The sequence below is a fragment of the Arvicanthis niloticus genome, chromosome 6 (genome assembly GCF_011762505.2).
Source record: "Arvicanthis niloticus isolate mArvNil1 chromosome 6, mArvNil1.pat.X, whole genome shotgun sequence".
NCBI classification, from domain to species: Eukaryota; Metazoa; Chordata; class Mammalia; order Rodentia; family Muridae; genus Arvicanthis; species Arvicanthis niloticus.
The window spans coordinates 89729337-89743927 of NC_047663.1; the positions used below are offsets into that span (position 1 = coordinate 89729337).

At 44.1% G+C, this 14591-nt stretch overlaps 1 protein-coding gene across 7 annotated transcripts in view; it reads left to right on the forward strand.

Moving 5' to 3' along the window:
• Nprl3 (NPR3 like, GATOR1 complex subunit) overlaps positions 1-14591 on the forward strand; it is a 36762-nt gene that overhangs the window by 2026 nt on the left and 20145 nt on the right. For 2 of the 7 annotated variants that reach the window (XM_076937128.1, XM_034505616.2), the window contains exons 2-5: positions 4385-4454; positions 7674-7712; positions 11120-11249; positions 12782-12856. In XM_076937128.1, the coding sequence (XP_076793243.1) occupies positions 4385-4454; positions 7674-7712; positions 11120-11249; positions 12782-12856 (314 nt within the window). Of the gene's footprint in view, positions 1-1673; positions 1795-4384; positions 4455-5860; positions 5880-7673; positions 7713-11119; positions 11250-12781; positions 12857-14591 lie in introns of those variants that run through there. The other 5 variants (XM_076937126.1, XM_076937127.1, XM_034505618.2 and 2 more) reach the window with 5 other exon arrangements.

A 14591-nucleotide genomic window follows, 5' to 3' on the forward strand; every position in this document is an offset into this window, starting at 1 on the left:
GTCTTTATTAGTCCGTTGACAAGAAGCTGTATCTGATAGTTTTATTGTGCAAGGTGTTGTTGAGAGCAAGCATGTTTTTCTCTTTCCAAAGCTGTTTGGATTCACCTTTCAGAGAATTCATATCCTGTCATGACTGTTTCTTGACTTGTTAATTTTTCCTTATAGACTTGAAAGAGTTTATGTATATATTTCAGTTTAAAAGTAAGACTTTTGGGACAGGAGTGGTGTATATCTTTAATCCCAGCTCTGGATGCAGAGGCTGGCACATATCTCTGAGTTCCAGGCCAGCCTGGTTTATGTAGTGAATTTCAGATTGGTCAGAGCCTGCCTGAAAAAAAAAGTTTATTTTTATTTTTTTTTTTGTTTTTTTTTTTTTTGTTTGTTTGTTTTTTTTTTGTCACAGTAGGTAGCCAGTTTGCTTTTTCTGTGTAGTTTTTGCCAGAATTTTGATTTTTATGGTGTCATGTTTTCAGTCTAGTCCCTTGTGGTTTCTGAGTTTTCTTATCTGTAAGGCCTTCTGCTCTGGAAGATGATGATGTTATTTTGTTGTTTTGAGTCAGGGTTTAATTCTGTATTTCAGGGTGGCTTGGGATTTACTGTGTAGAATAGACTGGCCTTAAACTGGGGTGCCTACCTTCTCTGCTTGCTCATGGAGTGGTAGTATTGCAAGGTCCTGCCTTTCAAGATTATTAACAGAGGACAACTCTTAAGTTTTTCTTTAGAACATTTGTTGTCTTGTTTTAAAATTAACTTATTTATTTAAGACAGGGTCCCAGTATGTATCCCTGGCTGCCTGGAGTTGGACCACACTGGTTTAGAACTCACAGAGATCCTCTTCCTCCTCCTTCTGCCTCCTCAGTGCTAGGATTAAAGGTGTGCACCACCACTCTTGGCCTTACAGTCTATTTATCTTGGTATAAGGTTCAGGCTCCTGAGAGCTGGTAAAGTCTGTGTACTTTCCAAGACTTAAATGTGTGCTGCTTGCTTGCCTCTAGAGTCCTGTGACTGGCCAGGCTGTGGATTTCCTTGGATGTTGACTCGCAAAAGCCAACATAATTCAGCTTTCTATATGGCTGTATCATCTTACTGAGTAATTCATATTGCCTTTACCTATACTACATTCCAGTGTTTATTTTTTAAATTTTATTCTTTGATACAAAGTCTCCTGTAGCCAAGGATGACCTCCAGTTTTCACCTTCAGAGTGCTGGGGTTACAGGCATCTGCCATAACGTGCTTCTGTGTGGTCCTGGGGATTAAACCTGGGGCTCTGTACTTGCTAAGCTGAACCACCCGAGCTACATCCTCGACCCCTTTCTTTTCTCTGATAATGCCTTCTTTACACGCAAGTCTCACAGCATCCTGTGTTATCCTTACAGGTGGAACTCACCACTTCCTGCCTTTTCTCCCCTTTATACTTTGTCCTGAGAATTTTATTTTTCACTGGAAACTTAATATCAACTGTGTTAGGCTCTACCCTCAAACTTTTTGCTGTTGATGGAGGTAGAGGTAGCTTTCTTTCCCCATAGTTTTTAAAACTAGAACATTTATTGTATGACTGTTGAAATTCTCAAGGTGAATTTACCTGTCCTCTTGGATTCAGGTGTGGTTCTTTGGAAAAATTCATGCCTGAATCTGCAATACATAATTTTTATTTTTTATTTTCTTGAGACAGGGACTTAATTCCTGGTTGGCCTAGAGATACTGTGTACACCAGACTGGCCTCAGATTCACAGAGATGTGCCTCCTTCTGTCTTCCCGGTGCCACCACGGTGGTCTGCAGATATCAAACTTAGGTACTTCATTTGCCCTGTCCTGGGCTGTTTTTCCATATTTTTTCTCTTAATCTTGGCACTCTGGTTAGACTTTCTCTTGTGGTGGTAGGCTGGGCACATTGACCACAGGCTAACTCCAGAGGTGGTAGGACTCAGCCCTCTGCAAATAATGACATTTCCTTCACCATCTTGCTTCTGCCCTGAGACCAGAAAGAGCTGCTGTAGCTTTCAAAACATTCTGATTAATGGGGAGGAAATGACCTTCCTGCTGAACTCCCACTCAGGACAATAATACTGAGGACTCCCACTCAAGACAATAGTGCTGAGTGCTCCCACTCAGGAAAATAGTACGTTTTTCCTTCTCAGTGGTAAGCATGGAGCCCAGGGCCTTGCGTGTGCAACAGCGCTGAGTGGCGTCCTAACTGCTGTATCATCCTTTTCTCCCTTGCTAGTACTTTGGGTTTTTCCTCTGGACACTTATTTTGTATCCTTTTTAGAGTTCTTTCTATTTATTTGGTTTTCTTTTTAAAATGTCTTTTTACTTTATGTGTATGGTGTTTTGCTTGCATGTATGCCTATGTACCACTAGTGTACAACGTTCATGGAGGCCAGAGGAGTTCACCAGGTAGATCATCTGGAACGGGACTTACAGATGCTGTGAGCCGCCATGTAGCAGAGCTGGGAACTGAATCCAAGTCCTCTCAGAGAGCAGCTGGTGCTCTTCATAGCCGAGCCATCTCTCCAAACTGTATTTTTAGTTTTTATTTATTTATTTTTTTTGAGACAATGTCTCATGATATTGTTCTGGCTGGCCTAGAACTCACTGTGTAGATCAGACTGGCCTCAGACTCACATAGATCTGTCTGCCTCTGCCTCCTGAAAACTGAGATTAAAGGTACATTCAACCATGTCTGATTATTTTAAATGTATACATCTATACTACTATATATGTATATGTGTGTATATATTATGTATGTATGTGTATATCTATATATACATACACTCTGTGTGTGTGTGTGTGTGTGTGTGCGCGCGCGCGTGCGTGCGTGCACGTGCTTGTGCTTGTGTGTCCATGCGTATGTGCATAGAGGCCAGAAATTGACATTTGGACGCCTTTCCCAGTCACTTTATTGCTTTTTTTTTTTTTTTTTTTTTTTTTTTTTTAAAAAACAGACTCACACTGAACTTAGAGATTAATGCTTTGTCTAGACTGGAGGCTCTGTGGTTCACCTGTCTGCAACCCCATTACTAAGGCACATGCTACTATGTCTGGTGTTTTTTTTTTTGTCAATACTGGAGATCCAAAGTCAGGTTTTCATACTTGTATGGTAGGCACTTTGCCCACAGAGCCATCTCCTTAGCCCCTGGTTTTTGGTTTATTTTTTGAGACAGTCTGTGTTGTCTGACTATCCTAGAACATGCCATGTATGTCCAGGTTGGCTTTCGATGTGCAGTAGTCTTTCTGCCCCAGCTTCCTAAGTGCTGAGATTATAGGCATATGCCACCTCATCACATGGTTTTCTGTTTCTTTTTGATTTCAAGACAGGGTTTCTCTGTGTTGCCTTGGTTGTCCTGGAACTCTCGCTGTAGACCAGGCTGACCTCAAACTCAAGAGATCCACCTGCCTTTGCCTTCTGAGCCCTGGGATCAAAGGCATGCGCCACCATGCCTGGTTCTTCACATTTTTTTTTTTTTTTTAACTATAATGTTTTAGTAAAGAATTGTTTGTGTATAAAGGTTATAATATATATATATATATATATATATATATATATATATATTTAAAAATTATTTTCTCTTATCTCATTACTATTATACACTAAGGATGTTTATGTGCATATTTCCCATACATATAATTATGTAGTATAAGGTTTTTTTGTAAGAAAATTAACAGCAATAGCTGGGCATGTTGGCCTACATTTGTAATCCCAACCCTGTAATATCCAACATTTAGGAGAGATTAGGATAGATTAGGAGTTCAAGTCTAGCCTCAGCTATATAGAGAGTGGGATTGGCCTTAGCTGTATAGTGAGATCCTGGTCTCAACCCCTCTAAAGAGTAGCACTTTGTTATGACTTCTTGGGAACTGTGTTATAATTTGGCCCCATGCTTCAGACAGAGCCTGGTTGGTCTCATATATGCTAAGCACTGGCACTGAGCTCCGTGGGTCCCTGACCCTTGAGCACGTTTATTATGATATCATTGATACAACGTGAGGTTGCCGGTTTAACCATTTGAAGTGTGTGGCTCAGTGGTATTAACTGCATTCTTTCCATTGTGAAGCATCACCATTACATATTTCCAAAACTTTGATCCCCTGACGTTAAGTTCCTTAGTGATAAGCGATGCCTTACCCACCTGCTCCTAGCCATGGTCAATGCCCAGTTGACTGTATGTCCTGTGGCTTTGCTTATAGGGTTTTCATAGAAGTGATATTTGACACCCTGTATCAGACTTACTGCGTTCAGCCTAATATTTTCAAAATGTATGAATGTTTGTTTTTCTTTGTAGATGAATAATAATTGTGTAGAGAGTGGAAGCTGTGGGTTTTAATAGCTCCACAATCCCATGTGTGGAACATTCTTAGCCAGTCTCCTTTTGTCTCATTCAGATAAGCCACGTAGCAGATACGCTGTCAACAACACAGGAGAACATGTTGATGACCAGGATGGTGACTCCAGGTAAGGGCTCAACAGCCATTCTGGCAGGAGGGCTGGTTCTCTTTCTAGGCCTGGGCAGAGCTCCGCCCTTCTGCTTACCCAGATGTTTGTCCCTCTGAGAAATCTGGTGCCCTCCCCATACAGTGAGTGCTCTCAGGAAGTGCGTAGCTGGGATTGCACTGTTAGTCCCCAACTGGCTCAGATTTCATTATGTGGATCGAGGAGACAGAGGATGGACAAGGCATGTCATGTGGTGCATCTCTCTCCAGTGAGAGGATCTTAGAGGAAGGCAGATCCTTTGCTATTCTCAGACCTGCTTCCTTAGCGCGTGCCCGGTAGTGAGGTGCAGTGGAAGCTGGGGCTGCTCCTTCCTGTGTTTGCTCTTCTCTGTGTCTAGGAGGACTGTCAGGGTCCATAAGCAGCACTTCTGCCTTTTTATGTTCATTTGAAAGGTTAGTAAGATGCAGCATAGGCCTAGATAAAGGAGAGAAGATTGCGATTTACTTGTCTGGATCCCCTGAAACACAGACAGGGCCTGTGTGAGGTAAAGGATAGCGTTTCCAGCCTGGTGGTGGTGGTGCACACCTTTATTCCCAGTGCTCGGGTGGCAGAGGCAAGCAGATCCCTGTGAGTTCAAGGCCACCCAGGGATACACAGAGAAACCCTGTTTCAAACGATCATAAAAAAGGTTGGGCTTCTCTCCCAGGAGAAAGCCACTGAGACTCCACACTGGGTCTTTGCTGTATAGTCAGCGCTATATCCTATCAGATCTTTGAAAAGGCACCACGTACACCACTCTGATTTACAATGCCAAAAGTATGTAGGGTTTTGCTTGTATGTTTGTTTGCTTTTGTTTTATTTCATCTCAGGTACTGGGATGACAGGCCTGTGCCACTATGTCCACTTTTATATGGCACTGGGGTTCGATCCCCAGGACTACATGCATGCTAGTCATCAACAACACAGGCAACCATATTGATCCATGGGTCACATCCCCAGATCCCAACGTGTGTTTTTTATCCTCTCCTGTGAACATGGTAGAAGTGAGGGAAAGGGTGGGTGGTCGGGGTGGCTGGAGATAGAAAATTGCTGGTCCTTTTAGAGGAGGGTCTTGGTGTAGTTTTTCTTTTAAGGATGGTAGCTTGAAACACATGGCACATAGAAATAGAAAGCTTTTTCCCCAGCTGCTTGTGGTGGTGCCTGCTGTAAGTAATACTAGCGCTTGGAAGGTGGACATAGGGATGTCTAAGAACGCCAGCCTCAGCTCTTAGCCAGTTTTGAGGCTAGCCTGGGCTATAAGAGACTGTCTAAAAACAACAAAACAAAACCCTTTGCTGCTGTATACTGGGCAGGTGTGTCTTGTTTTCTGTCTGTGTCACAGATTACTGTGGAAAAACTGCCCTCACATTTACCTCCTACCAAGATTCCCTGGAGCGGAGCCTTTGAGTAAGCTTTTTTTTTTTTTTTTTTTTTTTTTTTTCTTTTCTTTTCTTTTTCTCCTGTTTTTCAAGACATGGTTTCTCTGTGTAGCTGTGGCTGTTCTGGAACTCTTTGTATACTAGGTCTTGAACTCCCTGAGATCTACCTGCCTCTGCCTCCTGAGTGCTGGCATCAAAGGTCATCATGCAACGATGTATAGCTTTGAACAGTCTTTCATTTTTAGGTCTGGCCACAGCATCAGATTCCTGCAGTTGAATGTCAGAGTCTTAACAAAAATGTTTTCTAGAGACTCCATTTCAGTATTGAGCATAACAAAACCAGAAAACCTTGGGATGAGAGTGCTTTTATCTTTAGTTCTTCAGTTGAACTTGAGAATTGCTTAACTTGGTAATTTTATAGCATCTGCCAACCTTCGTCCCATATGATTACAAGACGTAGATTAATTCCCATTGGGCCTCAGTTCTCTGTCAACCCCTCGTAACTTCCCTAGCTTAGAGCTGCTTCTGAAGCAGGGCAGTGCCGCAGCAAAACCCACTCTCTATCCCAAAGGTGCTTCCTTCCTGGGACCTGCAGGACTTTCCTGCTTGTCCGCTTCCCAGGTAGAAATTTATCTGAGTGGGGTTGTCTGCCTTTTGTAATTAAGGACCAGAACTGTGCTACTCAGTCAGGATTGTAGACATTGGCCAGTGTGGCTATTTACACAGAAATACGTGGATTCCTAGCCCTTCATAAACTAAGCATGGTGGTGAATTTCTGTAATCCCAGAACTCGAGTGGATCAGAAGATCAAGGCCATCCTTGGCTCTACAGTAGATTTTCGGTTAGCTTGGAATATGAGAGTCCCTGTCTCAGAAAAAAACAAAACAAAGTAAACAAAACCATCCAGTCAACAAACAAACATCTCTAAAATTAAAAAATAATCCAGCTTCTTAGTCCTCCCTCACTACAGCTGCTCATGGCTACCAAATTATATATGCGCTCTTAGAATGTGTCCATCCTGGTAGAGAGTCCTGTCTGTTGGGTGGCCCATCTGACTGAGCTGCCAGGGTGTCAGCCTCTCACCCTCCATGCTATACATGACTGTGAGTGTGGAACTGCAAGGGAAGGGCACCCTTGGGACGCATTTCTCTTACGTGGGTCTTTGGCCATGTGTTTCCTGGTGAGAGCAAACTGGGGAGCCACAGTGGGTCTCCAAGGTAGCACCCTTATGTAGCTTTTCATGGTTGCTTAGAATAAAATGTTCTTCACAGGAACATAAAACATTAAAGTACTTAAACTCTAAATCAGATAGTACAGAGACCCCAGTGTTCTGACAAAAGTGTGCCTGCTTCTGCTGTGACCTCCTTACCAGCGGGGTGAAGCTCAGGAGGTGAATGTGCAGTGTCCACACGGTTTCAAGGTCTGGGACTGGATGATGTTTGTGGCACCATAGTTCAGAAGGCTTTTCTGTCTGGGCATCGTATTTATTCTCACACATAGAAGAAACCTACTCCTGGGAAGATCAGATACAAGGATCTGCTCTTCCGATATCCTGAATTCTGAACAGTGACTCTCATTCTCTCCTGGTCTGTACTTATGTGTGAGAATTTGAGCTTTAGTGAGAAAAAAAACCCCTGGTAAGTGTTCATCTGGGGTATGTGTATCTTTTTTCTCACCTGGTAAGTCGTATCACTCAGCTAATACTTAGTAGTGCTGCTTCTGCTAGACTTTAATAGTGTTTTTATAAAACAACCTTGTGATTTTACATGGTTTTAAAGAAAGAATGTTTTGTTTGGTCTTGATGGTCCTGTTCCCATTTCAGCAAGCCATGTCCTCCAACCGATGAGCAATTGGTTGCAGGGTAAGACCAAGATCTCTCCACCCCTTTCTGTCTTGATTCGGCTGCCTTCTCTTCGTGTAATTGTGCTTACTGCCTAATTTCTCTCAATGTTGAAGAATGACTAACGAGGTGCATAGGCTCTAGCTTGGAATCCTCCCTGCCTCTCAAGAGCCCAGATTTCCCCACAGCCTCTGCCCTTTCCCCACCCAAAATTATTTAGCTGTTTCACATCCTTTGAGAACCTAAAGCATGGTTGGCTGGCACCAGAGAGATTTCTGGTCCAAGTATACTGTGCAAGCCTCCTCCCCAAATGGGAGTAGTCCCATGATACTGGGCCAATGTGTGGGTTTCTCATCTCCTATCCTACTGCATAGTGGGGGCTCATGGTCACTGCTCCTAGTCTTTAGTTCTGAGAGAGAGGGGCAGAGGGAGGGAGGGAGACAGACAGACTGACAGATTGTGTTAACAACACTTGAGTATTTGAGTGTTTAGTTAGATACCCAGGATTAGAAGGAACCAAGTAGTGGTAAAAACATCCCCATGAAGTTGCACTGACTTGTCCCTCTAGCAGTTCTATCTGTGTGGGCCATGGCTGTACATCAGTATGTTTGAGTTTCCATCAACAAGCAGGTTGAGAGGCTGGAGAGAGGGGTTGTGGTTAAGAACACATGTTATTCCATTGGACCTGGGTTTAATTCCCAGCACGTACATGGCAGCTCACAGCTATCTTTAACTTTAGTTCCAGGGGATCCAGTGCCTTCTTCAAGGCCCTTTTCCATGGGCCTCAGGTTCATACCTGGGGCACATCCGTAACATACAGGTAAAAACATTCGTGCACATTAAAAAAAGAAAAAGGGCTGGTTGAAGGTGTAGAGTTGAGCTCCTCTCTGTTCCTGGTAACCCCACTCCAGAATGTTTTATTAAAAATAGAATCCTTGAATTCTTTAACTAGGAAAACTATTCTTTCAAAATAAAAAGAAATTAAAACAAAGAAAAAAAAATCCTGGCCTGGTTTTCAACTGGGCTGTTATATCTTCCTAAATATGTTTTTCTTGGATGTTCAAGTTAGAAATGTTTAGTTTTTATAGCAGGTATTTTATTATCTTATAAACTTCCCAGGTTTTCAAAGGATTTTTGTAAATTTTGGAAACAGTGACCCTTGTCCCTTGTAACTTACTAAGTATAAGCTACAGCTTTTCCCTGGTCTCAGCTTACTTTGTCTTTGTGCAGATTATCTCATCAAACAGTAAGTGAAGTCCATGACCAAGCCAGTGGCTTTCATCATAAACGTGTAATATTAGGAGGTGGCATGCAGCTCAGACCTGCTTTAATAACATAATGGCCAGCTACACAGGGACTTCCTTGGATAGTCAACTTATAGCATCATGGCCTAACCAGCAGTACACACCCATCTTGGGGCAGACCTCTTAGAGGAGAAGATTTGATTTTGTTCCTTCAAGGGCATATTTGAGTTTTGGTATTTACGGTTGGATTTTTGGTATTTATGGGATACTACTGCTTGCCTTTGGGCATCCTGTGGCCAAAGCTGAAGCATGTCGGTGGCTCTTTACGACAGAGGGAGTTTTTAGTGAGGAGTTTGACTGTCAAGAAAGAAGTGATGTGGCTGTTAAGGTCACTCTCCCATCTGCGACTTTTGTATATTAACTTGTTGGATGGTTAGTCTTGGATGCTACTTGTGTAGACATGAAATGCTGGCCGGTCAGTGCCCAAGTGTTTGGTAGGGTTAGTATTCTGGACCTCCTTCTGCATGAGTGTATCTTTTAGACAGGTGGGACGGGCAGAAAACTACATCGTAGTTTGTTTTTTGTTGTTGTTTGTTTGGTTGGTTTTTTTGAAGAAAACCTATAAAATGCCCTTGTCTGAGATGTTGAGTCTTCCATGTTCTAATATCCCAGACATTAATGTTCCAGGAAAGGGGGACTAAGGATTTGTCTGGGTGTCCTACAGGTCCCAGTATTTTAGTGATAAGACTAGTTCTAGAAGGGTTGACAAAACCCGAATTGCAGAGGGGTAAGGAAGCCCCTTGTGACCAACTCTCTGCATCTGGTTTATTTGGGGGCCCAGAAGCCCTGTGGCAGCCAGGGGATCCTGCTAGTTTTACAGGAAACCAGCACCAGCCCTCCAGGCCATAGCAGCCTGGAGCGTTCTCATGGGCATGGGTAGAAGTGGGAGAATCGCACAGCTGCTTGCCTTGCATGTTGACCACAGCCAGGCTTTCTGTGCCCTACTGCCTCCAGGTCACTGGTCCTGCAGCCCTGCCTTGTGTTGGTGGCCTGGAGTGAGTGCCCCCATAGACACTTTGGAGTTGAGCCACAGCAGCTGTTTGAAGCTGACCTTCCTTTTTCATCATGCAGTGGAGGAGTTATGATGTTAGCCTGTCTCTCTTCCCCCACTGAGAATGTCTCCAGAAGAAACAAGATTAAGGTCACACATAGTTCAGGACTGTAAGGGTCTCCCTGCCCAGGACAGACTATGATCCTGACAGTGCTGGAGCTATCTTCCCCAAACCACCCTACCTAGATACTAGAGAGCTTTCCGTAGTAGATAGATGAGCATAGGTGCTCTCTCCCTTTAGGGCCAGATCAGAGACAGTGCCTGTATGTGTACAGTGGAGGCCTAAGTCCCTGGTCTCTGAGATAAGAGGCAACACCAGGCCCCAGTGCTCTCCTCCCTGCAGACAACTCACTTATCCAGGTCCCCAGACAGGGAGGACCAGGTTTGCCAATAAGGAGACAGATGTACAGATGGCTGTTGGAAAGGGTGAGCTCCCACACCCAGCCATTCCCACTTCTCCACGACACTTGTTTCTGTGCATCCCATGTTCCTGTAACACAGTGCATCTGCATGCCCTGCACAAAATTCCCTCAGTAAGAACTGGGAAGTTTTAAGTGTTGAGGATAAGGGAAGGGCTGTGCAGCTCTGCTGAAAGGGATGAAGTTAGCATATTGCATGAATCCTTGAGCTCTGTCCTCTGGTCCTTTTTGTGGCCCTGTTGTGGAGGGACTGGGGTCACGGATGTTAAGTGGTATAGTTCCCAGACTGCAGTGCAGTAAGAAGAGGCCTGTGAGCCTCGGTGAGTGGCTCCCGAGGGCAGTGCCAGCCCCAGCTCATCTTCCTTTTAAATGCAAACCGCAGCTGTTTCTCTTCTAATTTCATACAGCATGCCAGAAATGACAGCATGTGCCTTCAGCCTGTGCTTCTCCTGCCTTCTACCTGTAATTCTGGTGATTTCACATCTTTAACCTTGGGATTGCTGCAAGAGAGTCACTGATAGGAATGCCACCCTCTGGGGACAAAGTAGCTCCACAGAACTGTTATTTCCTGAGCCACCCCTACTTGTGGGTCCCTGGGTACGGTGCTGTGATTTCCGTTAATGTATTTCCATTCTACCTTTTTACAATTTTAAGGTTCTCTGATGTTATTCTGGCAACAATTTTGGCAACCAAATCTGAAATGTGTGGCCAAAAATTTGAACTGAAGATTGATAATGTCCGGTTTGTTGGGCACCCAACACTGCTGCAGCATGCTCTGGGGCAGGTATGGCTCTCCTCAGCAGGTAGGCGTTTTCTGGGATGGGTGAGCCTGGCCTTTACTGGCTCTGAGGGTCAGAATGGTGCAGACATTGATGCCGGTGAATGTGTGATTAGGGCAGCAGGTCTGATCAGCCGCTTGTCATGAGCTGTGTACCTTCATGGGTCCTGGGGATCCAGCAGAGGATGACGGCACTTGCCCCTAGGTGCTATAGTTCCCGCCAGTAGGTTGTCTTTTCATTCAGTGATGGCTGGAACCCATAGTCTTCCGCATGCTATGGAATTGTTGGTTCACTGAGCTACGTCCCCAGCTCTCTCTGACTAGCCTTTACTGACTAGAGTCTGGATCTCTAATAACTGGCCTTTACTCTTATATATAGGGGAAGGCAACCATGAGTTAATTGACAATTGTTCTGAACTTTTAAAAAATGGTGCATGCTTCCTGTAAAGTGCTATTTTAATAACCAACATATTTTAACACATATTGTTGAGCTAACCTTTCTCTATATGCTCTCTGATAGATGAATATTTGGGTACTGAGTAGTGTTAGCAAGGTACAATGTGCTAATACCCAAAGGAGCTTGTACATTAGAGCCAGGCAGCCCTTTGTGTACAGGCAGGTTCCATGACAGCAAGCCTTGGATGCAGAACTGTTTTAGCACACCATATCATTTAGAGATTATAAAGAGCTGTGTTGGGACTGACAAGCTTCATCCTTATGAGGAACTCCTGAGGCCATTGGAAGTACTACCCTTTGGAAGTATCTCACCTTTGGTACTACCCTCCCTCCCTACAGTGGTCTTTAATGACAGAGCTCTGTTCTGTCTGTGGGTGAGAGGGGGGAGTTGACGGTCATTTCCTGTAGAATTGCAGTGACTGGCAGGGATGGGTACATTTCCTGGGTGTTGTAGGGAGAGTTGGGACCCAGGGTTCTAACTCCATCTATAGGCAACCCTTGTAATTAGGCTTGAAGAATGCCTCTCTGAGTGGTATGTTTGAATGCTTGGGATTTGTTACTGAGACGGCATGGATGCCAGAACTGGAGCGAGGTATGGACTTGGTTCTGTAACAAGACTGGCTGCTCCTGTGCATCAGGTTGCTGGGCACCACCCTCTCTCTAACCATCCTGCGTCCTTGCCATGGTGGCAGGGGCATGATTCTGGGCTCTCCACCCATGTGCACCCCTTTCTGTCCTGTCACTTTGGGCATCATCAGCTTGATTTCCTCAGTCACTGAACTCCAGGCACAAGCCATTTTGCTTGTTGCACACGTGTGATTCAGCTGTTTGTGTGGTGGTTGACTCCTCTCTGAGCAAAAGCGCTATAGCTTTCTGTAGAAAGTTGTGGCTCTCTGCTGGCCATGGTGTCTCACCCCTCTGATTCTAGTATTGGGAACCTGAGGTAGGATCACTGTGAGTTCAAGACCAGCTTGGACTCATACTAAGTTCTGGGTTACCCTGAGTTCATAGTGAAACCCTGCTACAAAGAGACAGATAAGATACTGTGTCTTTTGATTTATTAGAATTATGTTCTTTTACAGGTCTCCAAAACAGATCCATCTCCAAAGCGGGAGGCACCGACTATGATTCTTTTTAATGTGGTGTTTGCACTGAGGGTGAGTGTTGTACAAGTGGTTAGGTCCGAAAGGAGGATGTGAGGAAGAAGAGCAGCGTCCAGGGAGCTCAGGCTGTGTGCATGGCACTCGCCCTTTCAGTGATGTGCTGTGGAGGCAGCTCATTGCTTCTCCCTCCTCCCCTTCCTCCTTCAACTTTTTTGTAAAATACATACACATAACAATATTTACTTTATTAACAGTGGTAGATGGGCTGGAGAGATGGCTCAGTGGTTAAGAGCACTGCTCTTCCAGAGGTTCTGAGTTCAATTCCCAGCAACAGTATGCTGGCTCACAACCATCTCTGAGGACAATGGTGTACTCACATACATAAAATAAATAAAACCTTAAAAGGGGGGAGGGGAAAGAAACCAAAACAGTGGTAGTTATAGAACCCAGGGCCTTGTTTATGTTGGACAAGCACTATTACTAAGCTACACCCGTAGCCCCAAGTGTTTCCTATTTTAAAGTGTATGGGGGCACATACCTGTTATCGCAGCACTTGGGGGTAGGAAGCTGGAGAATTGCCACAAATTTGAGGCCAGCCTGTGCCACAGACTGAGATCCTATCTCACAAACAGACAGATGAACACTTGGCTAGACCAGGTGGTACATTCCCATAATCCCAGCACCTGGGAACTGGGGCAGGACAACCAGGATTTCAAGGTCAGTTTCTGTACATGGTAAACTTGAGGCCAGTCTGGGCTACATGAATTTCTATCTTAGTGCCCCGTTACTTAGTGTTCCTAAGAAGGATACAATTAAGTCAGGCATGACTGCTTGTCTTTGGCTGTATGGTAAGACCCTGACTCATATCACCAAATAATAAGCGAAATGTACAATTTAGCCACCTAATACATTAGTAATGTCACCGTGGATCATTTATCTTGTTCATCACTGCTATCTAAGTTCATAGTTTATCTCTTAACAGGAAATCGTGAGAAGCCCAGTAACAGTTTTTTTATGTGTCTGTATTCCAGAGCGAATCCTAGGCCTCATGTCCATTCTGTTGTTTTAGATTTATTTTTATTTATGAGCATGAGTACATGTGTGTCTGTCCAAGGACAGAAGAGGAGTTAGATCCCTTGGAGCTGTAGTGGTGAGCGGTTGTGAACTACCCCATGTGTTCTAGGCACAAAGTTCAGGCCCTCCGGAAGAGCGGCAGATGCCCTGAGCCCCTGAGCCAGCTCTCTGGCACTTTCTCTTTTTTTGTTTTTGTTTCTGTTCTTTTGAGACAGGATCTCAGAATGTAACTTTGGCTGGCCTGGAACTTGTTATATAGATCAGGCTAGCCTAAAACTCACAGAAATCTACATGTCTCTGCCTCCTGAGCACTGGGATTAAATGCCTGTGCCACTGTGTCTGGCTTTTATTACTTTTTAAAGAAATGGTTTTGTATATCCCAGTCTGGCCAGGAATACTTATGTATCTGAGGATGACCTAGAACTCCTGATCCTCCTGCCTCCACCTCACAAGTGCTAAGATTATAGTCATGTGCCCTATACCTGTCGTATATCCATTCATTATTCTATTACAAGACTTATCTATAAAACAGTGGTTATTATTTTATTCCATAATGCCCTTTTGAATCTGACAAGAATTGACCATGATAAGTTGGTATTAACTAGTACTTGGTCTGTTAAAACATCTTGATTGAAAATTGTTTTCAGTTGGCCTGTGTGAGCCAAGATGCAAACCCTGTTCACTGTATGTGGTCTCTGTCTCCACTAGTCCTATC